Source organism: Halichoerus grypus, chromosome 4, assembly GCF_964656455.1.
Source record: "Halichoerus grypus chromosome 4, mHalGry1.hap1.1, whole genome shotgun sequence".
In the NCBI taxonomy this organism is placed as follows: Eukaryota; Metazoa; Chordata; class Mammalia; order Carnivora; family Phocidae; genus Halichoerus; species Halichoerus grypus.
The window spans coordinates 121,012,419-121,038,223 of NC_135715.1; the positions used below are offsets into that span (position 1 = coordinate 121,012,419).

The 25,805-nt window shown below is 38.4% G+C and overlaps 1 protein-coding gene across 2 annotated transcripts in view; it reads left to right on the forward strand.

Moving 5' to 3' along the window:
- GPD2 (glycerol-3-phosphate dehydrogenase 2) overlaps window positions 1-23,677 on the forward strand; it is a 139,297-nt gene extending 115,620 nt beyond the window's left edge. For both annotated transcript variants that reach the window (XM_036092219.2, XM_036092218.2), the window contains exons 10-17: window positions 8,930-9,064; window positions 9,315-9,490; window positions 10,039-10,170; window positions 11,097-11,255; window positions 16,804-16,916; window positions 17,001-17,079; window positions 17,269-17,367; window positions 20,290-23,677. In XM_036092219.2, the coding sequence (XP_035948112.1) occupies window positions 8,930-9,064; window positions 9,315-9,490; window positions 10,039-10,170; window positions 11,097-11,255; window positions 16,804-16,916; window positions 17,001-17,079; window positions 17,269-17,367; window positions 20,290-20,415 (1,019 nt within the window). In that variant the 3' untranslated portion in view covers window positions 20,416-23,677. The remainder of the gene's footprint in view (window positions 1-8,929; window positions 9,065-9,314; window positions 9,491-10,038; window positions 10,171-11,096; window positions 11,256-16,803; window positions 16,917-17,000; window positions 17,080-17,268; window positions 17,368-20,289) is intronic.
- The last annotated feature ends 2,128 nt before the right edge of the window (window positions 23,678-25,805 follow it).

Below are 25,805 nucleotides of genomic sequence, written 5' to 3' on the forward strand. Positions count from 1 at the left end.
TACGAGCAGGAAGTTTAGATTGTTGGAGCAAGAAGTAAAATTAATTCAAGAGCAGAGAGCTCTATGTTGACAGTTTCCAAATTCTTAAAGTTCAAATGCAGTAAGATGAGAAATCTAACTGCTTATACGTGCTGAGAGTCTGGATGTGCTGGAAACAGGTGTAGGTTCCAAAAGGCTGCTGTGCCCATATCGTAGGTGGGGATTTCCACCAGTGAAATGAGCCTTGGGCTGTAGCAGAGACGGAAGCCTGCACCCCTTCCTCACCTTTATTCTGCCTCTGAATGCGTAGGAGACTTAGCAATTCCTGCTGGGACCGGGTTGGTCTGTAAAAGTCTTGTCAATTCCCATGCCTTTTGGTAGTCAGGTTAATTGGTAAAACTGACAAAGAGGTTTTTTTTGCCAATTTTGATTTTTGGTAAAAGTGGCCCAAATTCCTAGCTGAACACTATAAATCAGGCTTGTCTCCTAGCAGTCCAGGGACTCTTGGGATTAAGAATCCCCTGGGGAGGGGCGCCTGGGTGGCTCAGTCATTAAGCGTTTACCTTCGGCTCAGGTCATGGTCCCAGGGTCCTGGGATCGAGCCCCGCACTGGGCTCCCTGCTCAGCGGGAAGCCTGCTTCTCCCTCTCCCACTCCCCCTGCTTGTGGTCCCTCTCTCGCTGTGTCTCTCTGTCAAATAAATAAATAAAATCTTAAAAAAAAAAAAAGAATTCCCTGGGGAGCAAATATCTGGGGTAAAAGCAGAGGTGACAGTGCTTTCATATACTTCATTTATTTCCCGGTGCACACCGTCTGTCACACCTGTGCTACTTATCAGCTTGTTTTTTTTTTAAACAATTAATTAATAATGATCCCTTATAGTTTTGTTTTTTTTTTTTTTTATGTGTGTTTCCAGTTGACCAAAGGCCTCATATTTGAGGAGTTGCCCTCAGTCTTGGTAGAATGCAGTTTGCTACTATATGTCTATATCTTAAAGTGGAGACATTTAAATTTACATTTTTTCCTAGGAATTCTGGTGTAACCCGATTTCTCTTCCATTATGATGAAGTGTGGAGAGAAAGTCAGCTTCGGGCCCTACTCAGGTCTTTGACTGTAGGCTGGTGCTGCCCATCTTTCTGTCCTTCCGTTTGTCTGTAGTGGTTAATACATGCTTTGTTTTTTAAGACTACAATTACCGAGCACTTTTTAGGCTAGACACTCTACGGAGCATATTGCCTCTATCATCTCTTTGGTTCCTAATGACAACCTTACCAGGTATATTTTGCAGTTCCCATTTTATAGACATCGAGACTGAGGCCCCATGACTTTCAGCTTCTTGCCCGCAGTTTGTTCGCGTTGGAGCCAGGATGAGGACAAGTCAGTCTAGCTGCAGTACTTGTGCTTCTGAGTACCACACGGGACTCTGACTGGTAATTCCAGGTTTTATGATGTGATATTATATCCACCAGAGAGTGGATTAAGTCTCTCAATTCATTTCCTGGAAGCTGCTAGACACTTGCAGAATGATCATGACCTTTGCTCTGGACGGGCCTGATTTGGATTTGAATGTTAAACTGGAGGACGTTTCATATCTTATAACTAATCCCTTGGACCAAGCAGTCTTCTCTGCAGATTTAAAAAAATAAAGTTTGTTTAGGTCCTAGAGCGATAGTTTTGAAATGTTTTGCATTCGCCAGGGTTGACATAATCATTTTAAAGGATTTATTAAATGGATGAATAAGTAAAATTCTGACAACAGTTTCTGAGCCTCCCCAAATGGCTATATCCTTAAGGAAGGGAAAAAAAAAAAAGTGTCAAATCTTAACACTCATGCTGTTCTCAGCAGCTGCCGCACTTCGGCAAAATGCGTCGGAACAATTCTGAAAAGCATTTTGCCTGTTGGGAATAAGACCATGTCTTCTTTTACGATTTAGAAAGCCTTCCATTCACAGGCTGAATTTTCTAGATTACTTGTTTGTTCTTTTCTGAAATGGGTAATTGATAGTTGTGTGGTGTGTATTGGGTTAGGAAGAAAAATGATCTTTTGAAAAATGTATCATTAAGTCTGCTGGGTAGAGGTTAATCAGAAGGAGGCAGTGGTGAAACTAAGCTATGACTTAAAGGGATTGAGAGAGACAGAAGATTTGCCGAGTGCTTTATCCATGTAGTTTTTCTGGAGTGTTTCTCTAGGCAGCGTCTTGAGTTGTACACGGGTTTTCACATATGCAATTAGTAGTGTTTATAGATTGCCTGTTATTCAATTAACAACCGAGCTGGCCATATCGACTCACTGCAGACCTGCCTTTTCGCTGCCAGAGATTGTACCAGGGTTATCAACTTACACAGGCTTGGATGTCCTCCAGCTGTTTAATTATAGTGTCACACGCTTTGCTTTTTCTAGTTTCATTAGTTTATAAATGTAATATGGTATCTTATTTCTGTGATTAACACTTCATTTCAGCAGGTTAAACATGCTGGTAGAGAAGTATTGATTTCTGACACTATTTCCCCTGTGTTCATTTAGATATTTTCACATGTGTTTTATTGATTTTCTGAAAGTGGCAAACAGGAGAAAGAACACCCCAAAATTTACGGCTAAATAACTCATGTGAAGCAAAACCGCACATTTGGCTCTTAATTGTCACTTCCTGTGGGCTTCATTTTCTATTAATTTTTAAAACAAACACTTGTCTTGCCAAGGTGTTAAGAGTAGAAATATTCATTATAATTTGAAGCAATTACACAGCACTTAGTCTTGTCAACCAGCTGTGGAAAATGTCTATTCAACTTTACTATTTATATTTTACTCTTTATATATTGTATACACCAAAACCTGAATGAGTTATTTATTGGGATTGCAACAAAAATAATCCTTAAACATGATGGTAAAGGGAATATCTTTTTGAAAATATTGCCAAGTACTTTTATACACTGTGGAGGTGCTCACGTGGGTTTTTAAACATCTGGGCATTTGGCACTTAAATAGTCAACTGGATGCCCTCTGGGTGAGCTATTCTAATAAGTGGTGTTTAATGAGGACTTTCCTCAACTCCTGTAATAGTGTTGTTTCCTGTCATCTTGTTTTATTAAAGCATTTATTTATGTTAGAAGAGAATATCCAAATGTTTAAATATATAGTCATTAGATGCTTTATACAAAGCCTGGGATATTGGCTCAGAGGCCCAAATATTATTGCTTTTGATTTTGTATTGTAGGCTGTTCTTGTTTGATAAAAAAAGTTTAGAGAATGTTTTAATAAGCCACATCTTATTTATTGATCACTATTCATGACCCTTACTTGATGTAAGATTTGGGGTTTTGAGAAATATTAGAATTGACATTGCTAAAGACTTTGAACATGGTGAGAAAAATGAAACAGTAATGAAACCTGGTTTAGCTATCCTGGCAGTATGAGAACCAGAGAAATCAAGATGAATTTTTGAGCTCTGAGGCATAAAAGCCTTGACTTGAGTGATTTTCTTCACATATTATACCTTGGAGAATTTAAAGTAGGTGATGTCCACCACCTACTCGTGGCTACAATGTGAACGATAGAAACGATTTCTCAGTAAGAACTTGAGGGTAGTACTTAGTTTAGTAAATACTTCAGTATTTAATTTAGTAAAAGTTGGTACTTAATTTAGTACTTTTTAGTACTTAGTCTGGTAAAATATTTTTTATTTCTTTGAACTCATGAGCTTAGTAGGAGAAGAGGATATTTCGAAATGATAAATATGGAGCATCTTAGGACAGTGAAGTATTTGGGGGGAAAGCATGCTATATTAGCAGATCGTATTCTCATGAGCAAAGGGAACAGTCAAATTTCACTGAAAAGGGTGCTCAATTAGAGATGTGGGTAAGGGGGCCTTAGTGGGAAGTATCCGGCTTGATGATCCACCAGGACAAGTGTGAGATCTACTGCTTGGGGATTTTTATTCTAGAGCTGCCTGGTTTAATATCATAGCCCATGTATGTGCATATCATGTGGCTATTTCATTTTTAATTAGTTAAAATTAAATAAAATTTGGAATTCAGTTCCTCAGTCATATGAACCACATTTCAAGTGCTTCATAGGCTCGTGCAGCTAGCAGCGAGTGAATTGGGGCGTGTAGAGGTAGAGCATTTCCAGCACTGCAGAAAAGTCTATGGAACAGAGCTGCTCTATGGAATCGAGATATATTTATATACACTTTTGGAGAAGGAAATACTCGATTTGAGAGAGTCATTGAATTTGTATTTTTTTGTTTTATAAAATAAATGTATTATCTTGTAAAAAAGAAAAGAACCCTCCAGATATAAGAAGGCTCAAGAGGTGAGAAATTCCGTGATTCTGCAATGTCTAAGGTACACGGTCCTAATTTCTCTTCACTCTGTCACCCTCCAAGTTGGCTTAATCCTGGGGTTGTTTCCAGCCAATGTGGCTGCAGCAGTTTCGGGCAGAATTAAGAGATAGCTTAACGATTCTCTATTCTGCTTACTGCTTTTGAATCTCTTTCTTCAAAGAACTTTAACTAGGGTTTGTTTAACAGTGTGCAAGGTTTCCACTGTGGGTGAATAGGTGATAAGGGGAGAAACATGTTAGTTCAGTTAGTTGCTGTCTTTTATACAAGAGGTTAGAATTCATGTTTTATGTGCTTAGCCATGCTCGGCCCTATGGACATAGATTATGCCTATGGCCCTGATCGGTCATTACTTAATTTCAGTGGTGGAGAGATACAAGCACTTTATCCCTCAGCAGGAAATAGCATTTTGAATAATCCACAAAAATCATTAGATCTTAAGGTTGGGAGAAAACTGTTAGATAACCTGATCCAACCACCCTCTGGTCTAATAATATAAAAATCCTGCAGACCATAAAGACTGACTCATATTTTAAATATGATTTAAAATTTGATTATCCTGACATGTGTCTTTTTAGATAAATTTAATCCCAACATTCATCTGATATAATTCTGGGGTTAAAGAGCTGAATGCTAAACTATAAAATAAGTTTCCTAACACATTATAAACTCTTCCTGGTAGCGTTTTCTTTTCTTTTTTTGAGTATCAATTTCAAGAGTAAGGATTAAAAATGGTATCAGTATCCATAATGTTTTATTTAATATTCCTCTGTGAAGGGAAACCTTGGATATTTTAGTTCAGTCTTTTTGTTTTAGACAACAAATTTTGCAGGTGTGTTTTTCTGCCTGTTATACCAGAAAAGGCAAAGTATTTGCCAGAGAGACTATTTGTATATGCTTCAGATTTACTCTGGGGAGTCTAATTTTCCATCAGATAATTTTAAAATCAGTCAGAGGGCTTTAAGAGTTGAAGCCAAATTCCTGATCAGTGTGGCTACCTAAGGAATTTCACAAACATGCTCGGCAGACTGTGGTGACCACAGTGACGTTCTGTGTGGTTGGCTAAGTTTTATTTTTGACTCAGAGGGCTATTTGAACTCTAATGGAAAATAGTGGTAATTTCCTAGTTAGGTCTTTTGTAAAGATTAAAACATTGCATGATTTGTGTGGACGTTTCACAAGACTTTTGTGGAATTGCATGAAGCAAGAATTAACCCTCATTCCATGGAAGCCATCAGGATAAACTTAATTAAGAGAATACACATATCAGAAGGGCAGGTTTAGAAATGGAACCTTGCATTGAGACTCTGTAGGTCTCCAATTAACAAGACTGGAAGCCCTCGGCTTTCTGCACCAGCTTATGATGTTTCCTCTTCCTTTGCTTCTGATGCGGTGTTTAGATATGGATTTGATTAAACACCACTGTAGACATGTGTCATGTTAAGAGTGTGGCCCTCAAGGAGCTATATTAAAATATGCCAGATTTACCATAGATGAATTTATCTTTACCAGAATATATATATATATATATATATATATATATATATATATATATATATATATTCATTTGAGGTCAAGATGGAGGGATGATCTGTCATTCAATATAGTTTTTTAGGGTCTTTCCCCCGTACTTGGTTAGACACCTTAAAAAAAATTTTTTTTTGACTATTCCAGTCATTTCAAGGAGTCTTTGTGACTCTTTCGATAGAGTCGGCTAGATATTTTCTAGATACTTTTCAGGTGGTGCCGTGTATAAACACAGGAGGTTCACTGTACAAGGGCACACTCCCAAGGACTGAGTGGGATCTGACATCCACACTGTCCTCTGCTCACAAAACTGTGCTCCCCTGAATGAGATATTTTAATTTGGATGAAGTTTGGGCATGGTATGGGCTGGTGAGAGTCCTGATATTTATAAGTTACATGTAAAATATTTCCTTAATCTGCTGAGACTCGAAATGTGCTAATTTTTCCTTTTGTCTTGATTTTTTAAAAATTATGGTTAATTTTTATCATTTTGTCATTTTAACCGTTTTTAAGCATACAGTTCCGTGGCATTAAATACATTCACATTTTTGTGCAACCGTTGCCACTGTCCATCTCCAGATCTTTTTTATTCTCCTCAACTCTGTACCCATTAAACACTAACCTCCCATACCCACCTCCCCTACCCCCTGGCAATCACCATTCTGCTTACTGTCGCTATGAATTTAACTACGCTAGGTATCTCATATAAATGGAACCAGCCAATATTCGTCCTTTTGTGAATGATTTATTTTACTTAGCATAATGTCTTCAAGGTAGCATGTGTCAGAATTCCCTTACTTTTCAAAGCTGAATAATATTCCATTCTATGTATAGACCACATGTTGTTTAACCATTCATCTATTGGTGGTCACTTGGGTTACTTCCATATTTTGGCTGATATGAATGATGCTGCTATGAACATGGAAGGGTACAATTTTTTGTGTGTGCTTTCAGTTCTTTGGGGTGTGTATGTACCCAGAATTGTCATTGCTAGATAATATGGTAATTCTATGTTGAATTTTTTGAGGAACTGCCATACACTTATCAATAGTGGCTGCATCATATTATTTTCCCGTCAGCAGTGCATAAGGCTATCCCAGTTTCTCCACATCCTCACCAATGTCTGTTTTTTTCTGTTTTTTAGCTTTTTATAATAACCCCAGCCTAATGGATATGAAGGTGTATCTCATTGTGGTTTTCATTTGCATTTTTCTAATGGTTAGTGATATTGAGCACTATTTTATGTGCTTTTTGGCCATTTGTATATCTTTTTTGGAGAAAGATCTCTTAAAAGCCTTTGCCCATTTTTCACTCAGGTTGTCTTTTTTAGTTATTGAGTTTTAAGAGTTCTTATATATTCTGGATACTAACTTCTTGTCAGAGATATAATTTACAAATATTTTTTCCTATGGCATGGGTTGCCTTTCCATCTGTTGGTAATGTCTTTTGAAGCACAGAAGTTTTTAATTTTGAGAAGTCCATTTTATCTTTTTTTTAATTATAATTATGTTATATTACCTATGCCTTTGGCATCATATTCAAGAAATCATTGCCAAACCCAATGACATGTAGATTTTCCCCCATACTTCTTTTCTAAATGTTTTATAGTTTTAGCTTTTATGTATAGGTCTTTCATTCACTTTGAGATTATCCTTCTGCATGTGGATATCCAATTTTCCCATTGTCTTGGTGTTCTAAAGATAGTGAACTTTTCATCAGTGAAGGTCATGGCTGGGAATAAGATGAAGGAGGTAACACCTGATCCCAAGTCATGGTCAGAGCAAACTTGCACTTACTCCTCTGTTATCCAGGGTTAGATTAATTGGTCTATACAAGTAAGTGCAGCAGGACCAGGTAAGCATTCACTTCCTCATCATCTACATCATTTGGCAACTCTTGGGTTGGTGCATGTGGTCAGCTCCTTGTTGTGGAGAGTGGAGAAGAAAAGGACTAAGCCATTCCTGAAGCTGATCTGGATAAAGAAAAGTAGATTCTGAAAACTCTGCCTTGGGTCTTGCCCTTGCCCTTGCGCCTCATGGTGCACCAGAACCGCCACTAGGCTATTCTCCTTATCTGTTTTTAGGTCAGTAATGAGTGCTCTGCAACAGTTGTCCAATTCTACTGTAGAGTCCATCAGTTCTTGGTATAGAGAGGTAATTGTATTCTAACAGAGTGTAAGAGAAATTTCATGGGATCTTCAATATTCAAAGACCTTCCATACACTGTAACAGAAATATGGTGTGCCTAAACTGGGAGGAGCCAGTATACCTATTTTTGAGGCAGTTATAAGGATAGTGGGATAAGGGGGGAAAAGAGATTGTCAGGAGTTGAAAGATAGTACATTTAGTGGGTAAGAATATGAACTTTATAATCAGGAAGAACTGGGTTCTTATGCTCTTCTAGCATCTATAAGATGTTTGCTTTGGGCTAGGTGGTTAAACTTTTTCAGGTTTGTTTTTTTTTTTTTCTCATTTCTATGGTGAGAATAATAATAACTGATGCTATGGGTCTTCGTGAAATTAAATGAGATGAAATGTGTATATCAAGTGCTTTGACAAGCCTAGGCCTACTATAAATGCTCAGTAAGAGGGTAGCATTGATGAGGGGAGAAAATATCCTGTTACAAGCTTGTTTGTTTAGTAAGGATCTTTGTCCTTTCTGAGAAGAGAGAGCTAGGTATATTCTAGGAGGAAATGTAACAAGTCACGAATCTATCCCTTTGTCTTTGTTTTGTTTCTACTTTGTTGTTGTTGTTCCTTTCAACTGTTCTAGATCCTTCCAGCTGAGGGTTAGTAACATGTGTTCCTTTTGTTTCCTCTTTTGGTAGGAATCAGTGTCAGTGATTTTCAGGTTATTTGCTTTTTGTGTGTGTGTGCAGATTATCTTTGTAACCAAATAATTCTTTGAGTTTTTGTTGTACTTACCCACTCACTTAGTTGTTATATTTAAGGGCTTCTTCTCTCTTTCAAAGCCTGTATTCATGTGTTCCTTTTCCTGAATTCTCTCCTGCTTATTAGCTATTTCAGAGTTTTGTTGAAATATCTTTAGGTCATCCTCTTCACCCTTCCCATTGATTCTTCCCAGTGAGAAGAGGGGACGTCCTGGCAGCATGGAGTGGTATCCGTCCCCTTGTTACTGATCCCAAGTCTGCAGATACTCAGTCCATCTCCCGAAATCATGTCGTGGATATCAGTGAGAGTGGCCTCATCACTATAGCAGGTATGGTGTAGCACCTTGTGTTTTGGGTGTGCTTTAGATAGGACCCCGAGTTACACTGTCACACCAGAATCTCTCTTGATGCTAATGAACGGAGAATTTTTTTGATGAGTCTGAGTAAAGTCTTACACATTGCTTTGCCATATTTGTTATAAACAACAGGTGAATTTTGCTATGAATCAGTTGGCAAATGGGTCATCATAAGAAAAATAAGGATGGTAACGTAATGAATTATTTATCAAATTATTTGTAGGTGGAAAGTGGACAACGTATCGATCTATGGCAGAAGATACCATAAATGCTGCTATCAAGGCTCACAATTTGAAAGCAGGACCAAGCAGAACAGTTGGGCTTTTCCTTCAAGGGGGCAAAGATTGGAGCCCCACACTCTACATTAGGCTTGTCCAGGATTATGGGCTTGAAAGTGAGGTGGGTGTGCATCATCCTATTCTTCACCTCATCTCACTGTTGCCACAAACAGAATTGGCAACCAGGAGGCCTCCCTGATTTAGAATTTCCTTTTGCTGGGCTCGTTTCTGTCTGCATGCTGTGGAAGTGAACTAAGGAAAAAAGCTGATCAGACTTTTCTTCGGTTGCCTAAAAAGCAATGCACATACTAGTTTCTATTTTAAAGTCTGGGGTTGGTTTGGTTTGTCCTCCGCAAACAGAGCATCATCCCACATTCTTTCTGTCTCGAGGGTATGGAAGGCTGTTCTTCAGAAGTAACACTGGGGGCAGAGTGAAGCTGAAGCTTCATCAGTCACTGATACACTGACACATGCATGGCAGAGTTAGTGCTAGCCTAAGCATTCAGAGCACAAGTGGTTTCCTCCCACAAAATCAAAATCTAATACTCTCCTGGAACTATTAGTTACGGGCTGTGAAAAACTGACAGGATAAGCATGTGCATTTTTTGCTTCATGCCTAGACGGTATTGATATTCAAAGTACCTGCCTAATGCAGTTTTGTTTCCCTAGGTGGCACAGCATCTTGCCACCACCTATGGTGACAAGGCTTTTGAGGTGGCCAAAATGGCAAGTGTAACCGGAAAAAGGTGGCCCATCGTTGGCGTGCGTCTTGTGTCAGAATTTCCATACATTGAAGCCGAGGTATGTGAATGGCTACGTGGGAATTTCCTGTCTGCTATGGGATGCTGGTCACCTGTTCATTTGTCATCATCTTGAAAAATTATATATGACTAAATGTTAATGTCCATTTGCCAGCCAGAGCCTTTAGCAAAATGTCTGCCCAGCCCAGATCCCTTCATTTATAAATTTAAATGTTAAATCTGAAGTGATATTGACAGTGGTAATGATGTTAATAGAAAATATCTATTTCTTCCTCCTCCACAGAGTTATCCCAAGTCTTGTGACTTCTCAGTTGTTTGCCTCTTTTGTAAATTTGTAACTCTTCAAGTTTATACTCACTTGTGGGCCGTTGACATATCTTGGTTTGCACTTAACTTCCCAAAGATTGAAATTTTGTTTCTCATCAAGTTTCTACATTTTGTGAAATCAGAGACCACGCTTTGTATTTATTTATGATTCATTGTACTTTTAAAGCACGAGTGTCCAGTAAGCATTTGCTTGTTGATTGACCGCAAGCCTTCTGTCCTCTGGGTACTCTTGAGACAGAAAACTCTGGACAGCCTAAAGAGATGAGACTATACTTTTTCATACTCGTTCTTTGCCTACTTGGCCATGTAAATTAACATCCATGTGATGTATAAGCAAAGAGGTAAGTGATTACTGTGGATGGTAAATGGGAAACGATGCAGTGTGCATGTTTGTGCCAGGGTCAATTCAGGAAGAAAGCATCAACTCTTTTCCATTTTGTCCCAATTTACAAACCTTCTTTGGCAGATGGGCAGGGAACTTGTATGATGTCATTATTTGTCTCATGCCTGCTAGAAAACAAGAGTGTATAAAGAACAATGTCACTTTCCCTAAGTGTGAATTTTTTTTTTAAGTGAAGTGTTATTTCTTCTTTAAAAAAAAAAAAAAGGCCCACGCTAATAATTTTAATTTCAACTCAGGTGAAATATGGGATTAAGGAGTATGCCTGCACAGCAGTGGATATGATTTCACGGCGGACTCGCCTGGCCTTCCTAAATGTCCAGGCAGCAGAGGAAGCCCTGCCCAGGATTGTTGAACTGATGGGCAGAGAACTGAATTGGGATGATTATAAAAAAGAGGTATTATATAGAAGTCTTTAAAACCACAGTTCCTATTATAAACATGTCATGTCTTGGTCTGTTAGTAGAGGCTAGCATAGTTTTCAATGGGAACTTTTGATTTCTTGCCAGTTTCTGCGTGGAGGGGGTGTGTGTTTAATATTGCTAGGTCTTAGAAAACTGGAAAGATATTCTGATTCCAAAATGTGTTGGTTGTTTCTGGAAAATACCTTATAGAAAAATACTCTTAAATTTGTGGTCATATTTCCTGAAAAAGTAGGATAATAATGATTGTGGGTAGAACCTTTTCTGGTTTTCATTGAGAACGCTTTTAGAATGTACTCTCTAGTGAAATTCACACTTGTGCAAATTTGCCTTTGGCAGGAAATAGTGGTTTTATTGCCTGACCACTAAATGCTTATTGATTTGTGTCATTTGGAATTTTATATTTATATCCAAATTTTTAAAAAGCCAATGATGCTCAGATGCCCACATTTACAGCCCTGGGCTTGTTGTAATAAACAGAAGATTTTCATGATTTTAATTAAATCAAATTGTTATAATATGCAGAGACATTTTCGTGTATTTATAGGAAAAATACTTTCTGTGCGCATTGGTTCCGTACCTCACCCCCCCAGTCTTTCTTTTTTAAAAGATTTTTTTTTTAAGATTTTATTTATTTGACAGAGAGAGAGAGAGACAGCGAGAGAGGGAACACAAGCAGGAGGAGTGGGAGAGGGAGAAGCAGGCTTCCCGCGGAGCAGGGAGCCCGATGCGGGGCTCGATCCCAGAACCCTGGGATCATGACCTGAGCCGAAGGCAGATGCTTAACGACAGAGCCACCCAGGCGCCCCATCCCCCAGTCTTTCTTGAACCCATTCCATTGAAGCTTGTTTTTGCCACTTTGCTATAGTAGCTCTGATCATGCTCACCAGTGGCTTCCATGTTGCTCAATACACTTGTCAGTTCTTGGTCCTCCTTTTACTCACTCAGTGGCGTTGACACAGTGGACTCCTCCCTCCTTCTTGAACTACTTTCTGGAATCCTCTCTGTCTTAATCTACTCAGGCTACTGTTACAGAATACCACAGTCTAGGTGGCTTAAACAGCAGGCCTTCGTTTCTCTCAATTCTGGAGGCTAGAAGTCTGAGATGAGGGTGCCAGCATGGTTGGGTTCTGGTAAGAGGGCTCCTCCTGGCTTTCAGAGAGCTGCCTTCTTGCTGTGTCCTCGTATGGAGGAGAGAGAGGGAGGAAGGGGGACCCCATTCTCAAGACTCATCTAAACCTAATGACCTCGCCAAAGCCCCGTCTCTAAATACCATCACATTGGGGGTTAGGGCTTCAACATATGGATTTTGGGGGGAACAGTTCAGTCCATAGCACCATCTGTTTGGGATGTGAACCACCACCAACATCACCACCACCAGCACTCACTACTACTACTACAGCTACTAACCTCTCCATGTCAAAAATAGCTATTCCACCTTTTGGTTCCTTAGGCATAAATCTTAATATCATCCTTGATCTGAATCCATCAGCAAACTGTATCATAATTATCTTCCAATAATGGCTTGAATTCAACCCCTTCTTAATATCACCCTGTTTCCAGCTACCAGCATTTCTTCCATGGTTTATTATAAAAGCTTCCCTCCTACAAGGCAGTGTTCTTACGTGATTCTATTAAAACATAAGCCAGATCATTGGATATGTCAGTCCAAATGAAGTTCAGAGGGGAGGTCTGAAGTAAAGATGTAAATTTGAGTTGGTATTTAAGCCATCACGCTGGATGAGCTCACATAGGGAGTTTGTGTAGTTAGATAACTGCAAGTTGTTCAAGCCCTGGAGCTCTCCAGAGTTTTAAAGGTGGGTAGATAAGGAAGACTCCCTGAGAAAGGCAAAGTGATAGCTAGCGAGGTTGGAGAAAGTGTGAAAAGACTGAAGAGAGAGTTGTTTCCCAGAAGGAGAGGAAGAAAATATTTCAAGAAGAGGAAAGTAATCTACTGTATCAAATGATGCTGATAGACTAGTAAGATGAGGGCTGATAATTAACAATTACTTTGCCAAAACACCCTCTGTTTTACTCAGTGTAAGGCCAAAGTCATGACAGTGGTTTACAAGGTCTCTGTGATCTGGCCACCACCTTTCTGATCCCTCTGGACTTCCCATTCATTCACTCCCCACAAGTTGAGTTGCTCTTCCTTATTTAAGCCCTGCTGGTTCCTCTGCCTGGAATGTCTTTCCTAGATACCCTCATGGCCTATCCCTTCACTTCCTATCCCTCTCCCTACCTCATTTTTCTCTTTGGCATCTGTTCCCATTTGATATACCATGTATTTAGTTGTTTGTTTATTTGTCATCTGCCTCTCATCCAGGAAATAAGCTTTCCAAAGGAGAGGACATGATCTGCTTTGTTTCTGTAACCTCAGTGCCAGCCATGATAGGCCCTAAATAAATAACTGTCCATGATGAATGGACATAACTGCGCATCTGTGTCCTATGTGGAAGGTGTAAGGAAGGATTGGGCATAGATCCTGTCCTTAAAACATTCTCATTCTGGTGTAGATTCCCAAAGGTGGTTACATATCAGAGTCACCTGGAAATGTAGGGAAAAGAACAGATTTTGAGGCGTGACTTTAGACTATCAGATTCAGGGTCTTCAGGCGTGAAACCATGGCCCTACATTTTAAAAATTTTTCCTGTAGTAATTTTAATGCAATGTTTGTAGTGTACTGATAGCAGAAGTCACTGGCTGAAGAGGTCCTTAATCTGACCACAAGCCTGTCAGAGGTAACCTTTACCCCCATTTTATAGTTGAGAACACAGGCTCAGGGAGTAAGTCCAGTCAGAGTTCAGACACTTAGTAAACTGTGGAACGGGGGCCGAAACCAGGTGCTCTGATTTCAGGGCATGCGCTTTCCCCACCTTGGCCTGGTGCCTCTGCTTTGGCAGAACTGGTTGTAGCTCTTCCAGTGTTGAGTTTTGATTTCATGGACTAAAGCCGCATACAGAGACAACCCAAGAGTGAAACTTGTTCCTTTGCTAATGCCAATCATTTTTTTTTTTTTTTGTTACCATATAGAAAGATTGGGGATAATGTGTTCCTGTAAAAATTATGGTTGGAAAGATTTGAATATGCAGGAAGATAGCTGGTGCCAGGAATTCAGGCTGTAGGAGGTAGGAAGGAAGAAGAAAATTCTGTAAACTGGCTGTGTTTGGCCCTCCTGAGGAAACTAGATTTAACTTCATTCAGTTCAAGTTTTATGAGTAGATTTGTGTGCTCAGAAATATTCTCCCATCCCCCTCAACAAAGTAAGAGAAATAAAAGACCTAAAGTTATTATCTAGTATCTGAGCTGTAGGAGTATTAATGAGACCTGTGGACAGTCTAGAGAGAACAAAGGAGAAAGAAAAAAAGAATTAAAGGTTAGATAGCTGGACTTCTGAGAAAAGGTTAAAAGCATTGGGATTATTTAACCTGCAAAAGTGAAAGCAGAACAAGGTGATAAATAACTCTCTGTAGATGAATTGTGGTTGTTTTTACCAGTCAATACTTAATGAGTGACTTGTATACTGAGCATTATACCAAATATTTTAGGGGAATAATAAATAGCTCATAGTTTCAAGGATCTTGAAATCTAATTGAGTGGTTACAACCGAATATATACCTCAGAAATGTATGTCTCTTTTCAAAATCGAGAGAAAGATTTAGAGAACAGCTACTCAAGATCGAATCCAACCGCATTGGAAGAACTGATTAGGGAAGAAGACATTGTCTAGGGGAACTGGGGATTCATAGAGGAATTGGTGAGGACATTTAGAGAATGGGACATTGCCAAATTGTGCTCCGCAAGGTGTAAATCAAAAGACGACTACATGGACAGAAGAATTTGGGAAATTCTGAGTTCAACAAACGAAACCATTTTCTTTAGCACAGATGATTTGGTGCCTTTTGAATGCCTATGTGCATTGTCAGTTTCCAAAAGGGAACTTATTCAGAGACGGACCCACCTCTCCCTCTTTGGAAAGACTGGAGGGAGGGAGACTAGTACTACTCAGGATGCATGTTGGAAAATGCTGCCATAGCATTTTACCTTCAGATAAACATAGCATTATACCTTCAGATAAAACATACATTTCCTTGAGAGACTTTAAAGAGAAGACCACTTAAGTCAATTGAGAGAGGCTCACCAAAAGAAATTCTTTCAAAATTGATTCTTATGAGGAGGAAAAAGGGGCAGCAAGTGAAGAAACGGGACTGTGACTCAGAACAAAGCCAGCCGATAAACACCACATTTAAAATAGATGGAAGACAAGTGCTCCACAATGAAAGGGTATCCTGGACTAATGTGGATGTAGGAATAGAATAGTGTCAGGAGTTGACTAAAGGTTGGGGGAAAAAATGCTAAGGACACCAAAAATAAATTAAAAAAAAAAACAAAAAGAATACATGTAAGGCTTAACCTAGATCATTGCTTAAAGTGACTGGCACCATATTTTTGAATGCTGGAGAAAAGGAAGAACAATTCAACTCAGAGTTTAATACCAAATTTCTTTCCTTCTTTTGTGTCAAGGAGAACGGTTTTCAGTGTGAAAAGAGCAAAATAAATATTGGTAAGAGGAAATAGATATTCAAATAGGAGACTGCTCTAAATGAGTTTATATGCCAGCCCAGAAAAATGATATCTTTGGGTACTCAGAGAATTTGCAGATGGGATTATTTAACTACCGTTGAGCTTTAAAATATTGTGGCAAATAAGAACAGAACCAGAAGACAGAAGGTGGGCAAATGTAGTACAAAATTCCAAAAAGGGAAAGGAAGGAAAAAGACGGTTTGTAAGCTGTAAGCCAGCAGGAGAGTGCCATGAAAAACTAAGACAATGTTCTCAACAATAGTTACTATCTGCTGAGGCTGTGGACAGTGGCAAGTGTCAGAGTAACTGTTCAGAGAGCTTGTTTCTTCTCGTGACTCTGTAACTTCCACCCAACTCTCAGCATCCTTGTGACAAAGCTTCAGAGTAGCTAATCCCATGATGTCTGTCAATGACCGTGTGTGCCACCTTTAATTGCTTTGTCACCAAACCACAAGGATTGGGTTTTCTAGATTTGGTTAGACGATACTGGGTGAGAATATTCTGCAGGAAAAAGAAACGAAATATTAAAACAGGTGACGTGAGTGAATCTCAGAATTATTGTGCCGTGTGAAAGCAGTCAGACACAAAACACTACATACTATATGGACCCTTTTATGTGAAACTTGAGAAAAGGCAAAAACACTCTGGAGACAAAAAGCAGATCAGTGATGGCCTGAGGCTAGCAGATCAACTGAAAAAAAGGGCCCGAGGAAGCTTCTTAGGATGATAGAAATGTTCTATATCTAGATCGTGGTAGAGTATACATCAAACTGCGTATCTAAAATAGGTGCATTTTATTGAATATAAATTATACTTCAGTAAAACTGGAAGAAATAAAAAATTGTGCTGGTCAGAAAAGTGAGAAAGGGAAAAAAAAGGAGAAAAAAAATCAATAATTCTTTCCATAAATCTTTGAACTTTGTGTATGCCTATGTTTTAGGAGGAACTTGAAACAGCCAGGAAGTTTCTGTATTATGAAATGGGCTATAAATCTCGATCAGAACAGTTAACAGATCACTCTGAAATTAGCCTCCTGCCTTCCGACATCGACAGGTACTTCTAATAAGTTTCCATATTTCTCTGTTCTGACTTGACCCACGTAGGTATATTTTTCCAATGTTCAATGTTGTGTTCCAGGTACAAGAAGAGATTTCATAAGTTTGATGCAGACCAAAAGGGCTTTATTACCATTGTTGATGTTCAGCGTGTATTAGAGGTAATCTTTCTTTGGTTCAATATCTTTGCTAGCAGAAAAACATAAAAACTCGATTAGATCATTTTTCTGCATCTAATGCTTTCTGTAAGTAACTTTCTCCTGTAATTTTTGAAAGGTTGGTAGCATTAATAAAAGGGTATGCATCATTTTTAATTAAACCTTATTATTTTGTGCTTTCCTTTTATTTAGAGTATCAACATCCAAATGGATGAGAATACACTACATGAAATTCTGAATGAAGTAGATTTGAACAAAAATGGACAGGTTGAACTCAATGAGTTTTTGCAGGTGAGCTGTGGTGAGGGGAAACACGTGTATTTGCTTTTTATCTTTTGGTTGTGAATGACTGTTCGAGAATGGATTCTTAAGTCCACATGGTTGTCACTTCATTCTGAAAAAAAGAAGCCTTGAAGCCAGCAAGGGTTGCCTCTGTCTGCCCTCAAGAATCGGGCTCTGCATGGTGCATGTTCTTTTCTCTTTCTTTCTTTCTTTCTTGTTTTTTTTTTTTTTTCTTCTAAGACATTCTGTTGTGTTGGGCAATTTAGATGAAATCCAAGTTAATTATGGCTTAAAGGGCTGAATAAGAAGTATGCTTTTTAGAGAAATAGGCCATGGATTACCACTGCCAGACTATGCTTTCTCTGCTTCAAAAGACTCACACCCATATTTCTAATGTGGAAAGTAATTTTTTTTTATGAAGTTAAAAAAAAAAAAATCCTAGTTGTACTGATTTGACAGTATTTACTAGAGACCCTGAAATGTAATTATAATATTCTTACATCATAAAGAACCTGAAAAGCAAAAGAAAGGAAACCTGTATTTTGGGGTCAAGACCCTATAATTCAAGCATTTCTATTTCCATTGTTCCACTTTCCCAAGGCTCACTTGTTTCATCGTAACCGTGAAGGGAGTAAATTCTGTTATTCCAACTTCAAACTGGAATCTGCACATCATTCCTTAAAAGTTCCTTAAAAGAAAGAAATTTAATAAACCCATGCGTTATTTGCAGCCGTCCATAGGACTCTGATCGTATGAAGAATGTATTGGTTTCCAAGCGGCCAGGTTTTTTCCGCAGTGCTTCTTGGGCAGGTATTTCAAATGAATGCCAGGTCTTGCTTGCACCCTGGCAATGATGAATGCTGAACATGAAATAAATTAATGCTGGGGATTTTGGTCAATGTGAGCCCTTTCTTCACTGTGTCAAGTTAAACAAACAATATCAAGGCAAAGGAAATGGTAATTGTCTCTCTGGAGATGAGCTCTAGATAAGAGCATTGTTGAATCTAAATGCAGAAAATTTTCACAGGTTGTGTCCAGCATTACAAAAAAGAATGTTTAGTTCTTTAGCTTACTGTTTAACTAAGTGCACATTTGAAATGGAGTTTAAAATATATGCTGGGAAATTAGAAACCATTTAATAAATTTTTTTTTTTTGGTCTAGCTTTTTCTCGAGAATATTTTATTGTTTGTCTCAGAATTTTAAAAAACTCTTCTTAAAAGAAATAGCTTAGGCTTCATTTCCTGCATTTTGTAAATAAACAACAGCATTTAGGGTTGAAAGATCTGGAGTTTTAGAAACAATAAGAATCTAATTTTATGGATATGCTATGTGGTTTGGGTTTTAAGTCATTTTCTTGAGTGCAATAGAATTAAACACATAGAAAATAACTTAAACCATCTGCAGGTTTCCTTGTAGAATTTTTCAATAATTATTTCTTGTCCACTTCTAAATGAAAGGGACTATTCATGCTTCTACTAAGTACAAATACACAGTGTAATTTTCAAGTATTTCTCATGAAATATATTCACACCCAAATGTTGTTGTTGTTGTTTTTTTCTCGTAATATGGTTTCAAGATACTTGTAATGTTTAAAGAAAACTGAATTTTTAAAGGTCGGTACATCATATAATGTTTATGGATCAAGAAGAAACTCTAGCTCTATCAGTTTTGTTAGCTCCGATAAACTTAGAAGGTCTTCATGGAACCATAGCCATAACAATAAACAATAAATTGTTCTGTCTTTAGATGTCAGCATTCTTTATGTTATACCATTTGTCAGATGTAAAGTATGTTTTTCAGGGTTGGGGTTTTTTTTTGAATAAAATATTTTTCTTTTCTGAACATAAAGAGCCCATGTTTATCCCATTAAACACCTTTTTGAATATAGATCTGTTTTTTTCACTAATCATCATGGAAGGATCACTACAGATGTTGCATGGTTACATGACTTTATTTTTAGGTTTGGGCTCTAATGACGCTCTGCATGTAGGAGTCCATCTTTAATAAGCAATGGTTTGTGAAACAGCTTTTAATAAGGTCATGAAATTCTGATCCAGCCCCTTGGCAGATGCCTCTGACTCATATTCAGAGCCATTTTTAAGAAATGTATCTCTGAAGGCTAAAGAGTATAACCCTAAAAATATTTTGAGAATTTTTCCTGATGAATGGCTAAGTCAGTTCTTTTTCAAATAAATAAATACAAAAGATTGGGGAAGTGAGATCAAGAAAAGCAAATAGTTAAAACCACATCAACTTGAGAAAGAAAAAAAAAATCCCCATGCTCATAATTGCAAAGTGCCTTCCAGATTAAAGGCCTTTGCCCGCTGACTGCATGTAATTTCAAGACTAATTCTGATTTTATCCATTGGATAAAAATGAATTAACTAAAATCTGGGCTGTGGAGTGCTTTTAATTCTTAAGGTAGATCTCTGGGTCCATTTCAAGGACTTAAATGTAAATTACTTTAAAAAGTCTTTAAGGAATTTGGATTTAAGGGACTTGAAGTTGTCAAGTACAGTAACACTAAAAAAGAGTAGTTAAATATAGGTCATGGTTTGTCTTTGTTCAATCCCTGAGATTCCTTTTTCAGATTTTTAAATGAAATTAAAGTTCCAATATTTGAGTTGCTCAAAAAAATATGTGCCCTGAGCACATGAAAGGGGCAAAAAATGATGCATTCAATTTGCTTTTAAAAAGCAGGCTGATTTGCTAGGTAGGTATAGTTTTGGCAGCCCTGAAATACCTGCCCCTTTCCTCCTTTTTGAAATGTTCAAAAATTGTATTCTTCTTATTGGCGCTGTAATACCTGCTATGGTTTTTGATGGAGCACTTAATCGCATCTGCGGCTGCAGAGGTAACCATTAAAATGCGGTGAAGAAGGGAGGAAGCATGCCTGCCTTCTGACTCTTGTTGCCTGTTTTCTCTTGAAGCTGATGAGTGCTATTCAGAAAGGAAGGGTGTCTGGAAGCCGGCTCGCGATACTGATGAAAACTGCCGAAGAGAACCTTGACAGAAGAGTCCCCATTCCAGTGGACCGAAGTTGTGGAGGATTGTGAGTCTGGGCAGTAAATCCACAGCCAGCAGACATAGGAACAACAAATCATCATGTAACAACCAGAGATGACTAACACCACTCCAAAATAGTGGCCATGGGTAGCTCCCTTTGTTAACACTGGGAAGCATTCCAAAGCTTTAGGACGTTGATGTATACCCTTTATTTGTATTTGCCATTCAATCTAGCTTCTAAAGAGTGTATTTTATCTTTTTTCTCACTTTCAATGCACACTGATTTAATGCTTTGCATCCATTTTGTAACCTGTTAGACTGGACACACTCCCTTTTTGTGCATCTCTTCATTTATTCTGAATCACTCCTAGGGACAGAGCATTTTGGCCGAAATTGAAAAGAAGCTGGAAAGATTTCTCGTGACGTGCACAAAGCTCTGGACATTAAGATTGTAGATAGGATTTGCTCCTAACAGAAACTGAGCAGGAGTGACCTATAGAAATGATAGCGTTTCTGGAGACCTCTCAGATCCTTCTTCCCTGAGATGGATTGCCTTCCCCATCCAAACAATACCGTGCAGTTTTATATCTAGGGTATGACTGGCAAAACCGGAGAGGGAAGACAAAGTTTAGATCTGGTTACAGGAGCGAGTCTCAAAGAGAAACTCTGAACGCTTCCAGAATCACAGGTGTAAGATAAGGATAGCATTGACATTTGCTGGAAGTTACACTGATAGTTTCATCTCAGCAATTCGGTTTTTTTCCCCAGTCACTGCTGGTTTTTCTTTGACTATTATAGTTGCCAGGAAGATCCTTGCTTTTCATATTTTAAAACCAGCGTTTAAGTGGCAAGTTGGATGTAATGGGATGAGACTAAATTTCTCAAATCCTTACAGTAGTAATAAATCCTTTTAATAAGGATTAAAAACCTGTGTGTGTATGTCCACATGCGATGGCACGATTTTCAGTCCCCAAATCCTAAACTGTGGCACATGTGTTGTTGTCAAACGTGGCCTCTTTGGCTTAGTTTATTGCATCATTTTGGGGGGGGTAATTTCAAACGGAGAGTAAAAGAGGATCGAAGTAACCTTTAGTTAACTTTAATTATAATTATTTGTAAAAAGGCACAACGCTGCAGTAGTCAAGGTCATTTGGGTTGCTTAAAGCCTTTCTCCTTCGCGACTCCGTGGAAAAGTTCTCAACCACAGAGAAAAAGAAAAGAAAAAATCACACACAACACACACCCACACACAGACCCTTCTCCCACCACACACACAGAGAGACACAAAACAAAAACAAAAATGAATCTGATTGAATTTAACAAATAATACATGGAATTTAAAGGGCCAATTTGGTATGCTTTTGCAATACTTCACTAACATTTTAACCAATCATCTGAATATTTATCCACTGTGCTTCCTCTTGTGAGGTTAACTACCTGCTTTTTTTATTTTCTAAGGTCAGGTTGTGTATGTAATAGGAGATATAACCCTGTATTTAATGGCAGCCTTTAATGGCACAGACTTGAGATCTTAGTTGTTTTTTTTAACTGGTACATAAAACACTTTTGTGCTGTTATTTCTATTTACGTGAGCATTGTAGAATATCTTTCTGCCTCATTCAAGTGGGGTATGAGCCTGGATGTCATAAGGTAAACACTGGAGGTTCACTCACCACCTACACCCCCTCCCCACTTCAAAACATTCACTTGTTTTTAAATGAAGTTTAGACTTGCCACTTCCTAAAGGAAAACCTAAAATGGAGCAAGGGATGCTCCCAGGTATCATCACTGTGAACGTTTTTCTTCCAAACATGTGAACATTTTATGCTGCCTTAAAAAAAAAATATATTGGAAGCATGTGGCTTTGTAATTTAGTGTTTTTCTATCAAGACGATAAGTTTCACTGTTTAGAACCCGGTGACCCTTGATAGAAAAGCTGTCCTTTAAAACACCGCAGATGACGTACCACAATATAGTACATTTGTGCTCTCTCTCTTTCTCTCTTTCTAGTTAGGTCAAGATAGCGAGAACTTGTGCCCTCCCTGAACCCTGAACCCATTACAGTAGGGACCGGCTTTATAGGCTGACTGGCCTGGGCAGAGCTGTATTTGTACAACAGGCCTGGTTTGTGCACGCTTTGCTATGAGTGAAGTTCCTTTAAGGACAAAGAAAAGCGCACTTTGCTTCCTTTGAGTGTCTCTGCTTTTGCTGAAAATCTGCTAATTCTAAAACATACGCTCCTTCACCAATCCCAGAGACTCATCTTGGAAGTGAGCTGGTTCCAAGTCTACTGTGAATAAAGCACCCCCGCATCTTTGTGTGAGTTCTTAATTAAACCTGCACAGCTTCTATACCTGATTTCAGAAAAGGGGAAAGGAAATGGAGGGATTAGCCCCTTCAAAACCCGTTCCAAGCAGGAAAGAATTTTTCTTTTCTTTTTGTACAAATGTGATACTAGATGATTCTGTGTGGATGGGGATGAGGGGTGCAGAGATTGTCTTTATGATCCGGTGATTTATTTCAAGAGCCTTTAAGGGGATTCAGGTGAAGGAACCCCCATCTGTGGTGAAGAGCTGGATGCTCCTTTAAATAGCCCTATACCACAGTCCTAATGATATCACGTGACGATGCTGGATTATTGGTTAAGCCAAGGTTGTCTGCCTCATAGCCCTCATGCTGTTTGCAATATTCTTGCTTCCAATCAATTTATACTAAGTGTAACTTTAGGATTTCTACTATTAAATGCATGCTCCCTATTCTGCTTTAGTTTTTAGCTTTCTTTTGTCTTTTCCAAAATATTATGTAACTTAGTCTTTTGTACAACAACAAAAATTTCATTGTGACTTTTACTGAACATACTGTAAGGATGATCATTGATCTTATTTCCTTTTTTATGTATTCGTAAAGATTTTTGGCATATGAATGTAATAATATTGAAGTCAGTGACGCTCTAACTTGCACTGTTTTGCATTATGTCAACCCTTTTCAGGGAATAAAAAAGCCCTACTGTGTTTTTAAAGACTATCAAGTACAAGCCGTGCTGGAGTGGATATGCGCACTGCATGCCTTCATATGTGGTGCTTTCATGTATTGTGTTGGGTTATTGTTCTAGATGGGACTGTTAAATACTGTGTTTGAGGCTGGGTTGTCATTTTTATAACTGTCTTGGTGTTTTATCGCCATTATTTATTACTTTTGATATACAGAATGAGCTGCATGCATTTATAGAGCAATAAGAAGATGTATTTAATGTGCCTTGTTTTTAACTGAATAAGAACTGAAAGCACGAATCAATAAAGCTGATTAAAATGGTCCAGTTGCTGGCATTTTTATGTTACTTACAGTCAGAGAAATAACTTTGATTACTGTTGAAGTTTAAAAAAAGTTTGATAATATTTCCACAAACTATTTTTTTAATGGCCCTTACCCATGAATTCTTCTGGCTTGTAATTTTGTAATTTTATCTCAAAAGTGAATCTCTGCATAGACAGATGTAATTTTATGAGACTGCCAGAATTATTTGTATTAATTTGTTGCTGGAGCCTTTAGGGCACGACTTCTGTATTTGTGCAGTCCTATTCTAAAATTATGTTCATCCTGTTACAACTCTGTTGAATTCTTTTTTTTTTCTTTCCTTTTTTTTTTTTTTTTTTCCCCTTGGTCAACCAGAGCTTTTCAGCCTGAGCGTTGCCAGGCACACTGATGAATTTTATCATAACTAAAATCAATAGAAATGAATGGGAAAGATTACATAATCCATTTTGATCATCTTACATGTCAAGTTAGTGCAGGGTTGCCAAGTGTTGATAAATGCTCTGACAGAAAAAATGCTATATATTTTCATTGTCAGTAAATCAGCCAAAGCTGTTATCAGTTTTAACACAAATTTTATAATTCCCATGTTTTTTTATAGGTTTTAATTTACACATGTATATGGAGCATATTCTCCATTTGTGGTTTAGATGTGTGGCCTCCTGGTTTTACATGCTCAAAGGCATGTGTGAGTTTCTGAAGGTTCTTTGAAATTGTATAGAATACCCCAAAGCGATGGCTCCCGGACAGACTTGTAACAATGAACTGTTTGTTCAGTGCCTGGAAAGAAATATATTGCAGCTCAAAACATTGCCCAGTGATCTAGCTTTTTGAATTTTATAGCACTTTAAAATTTGTCAACATAAAATTTGTCAAAATACATGGCTCCCAGTTTTCAAAATGTATAAAATTGATGGTAAGTCAAAGAAAGGGAAATAGATACTAACATCCGTATTTGCAGTCTTTGGCAACACCGCATTATCACCGGTGTCGGATTTCACCTGATGCCATTTGACTTAGAAAGGAAGGAAACCTAAGTTTCAAATTGATGTGGCACCCTTATAATGAGAAAATTTCTGTATAGGAGATGGCGTTGATGAGCCTTTTGTGCCTATATTTTGTATTTGAGGCGTCTAACTACCAAACTTGTGAAATGCACACACAGAACGTGAGCTATGTGAGCTATGAGGACACCAGAGATAGTCCTGCAAGGTCCTGTGCTAAGAAGGTTTTGGACCCTTGGCAAAAAGTCAAGAACTACCTTCGCATTTCGTTAAATCCCTGATTGAGAATCCTAAGATTCATTTGATCTAAGCAAAATACCGCTTTAGCAAAATGATCAGGGCCATGTTCCTTCTCCACATTGGTCATTGAATTGCATTGTTCAGTAAACCCTACCATGGATCGGTTCCCCTGTGAGTTCCCCGTGTTCGCGTCAGAGTTAAGGTATGTATCCTGTAGTCGTGGTTTCAGTGAAGAGATGGGAGGCTCGAGTGTCGTGGTACCCACCGTGGCTATTATCAGAGCGTGGCATGTGCCACAACTGGTTTCACCAGCTTCTGAGCCCTTCAAGCCCGTTAGTGGGTGTCTTAAGCCGAGTGTCTCTGGTTCCATTTTCCAGGTACAGCAGCTCCTGTTGAGCCCAGGTTCACTTCTTCGTTGCTGCTGCTAGCTTTCCTTGTCTCAAGGAGCGGGGAGGTGTAAAAAAATGTTTTCCTGTTTTGGGGCCCTAGTGCCTGTAAAAAACCAGTTTGGGTTGAGGAGAGTCTTAAATCGGGAAGCTGCTTTTTCATAGTCCCAGGCTTTCTTTACTCGTTTTAACCTTCTAAAACTGGGTCTGAATTTTTCATAATCTTTAAAAAATTCAACCCCAGCATATCTGATTTTGCTTTAAAGGCTACCTGCCTCTGTTTGTCTAAGTGATCTAAACGTAATGAGCTTGATCAACGTAGCACTTTTCTTGAACCTGACCTCAATGCCCTCTTCTGAGCAAGCATTCCCTCTTCACTACCTCCTTCCTTCAAGGGTCTAAGAGTAAACAGCCGCTGCTGCTTCCTTTTCATTTGTGGCCTGGTAGCTTTGCTCTTCTTTTCCTAAAAGAATTTTTTCTTGTTGTTTTTCATCCTCA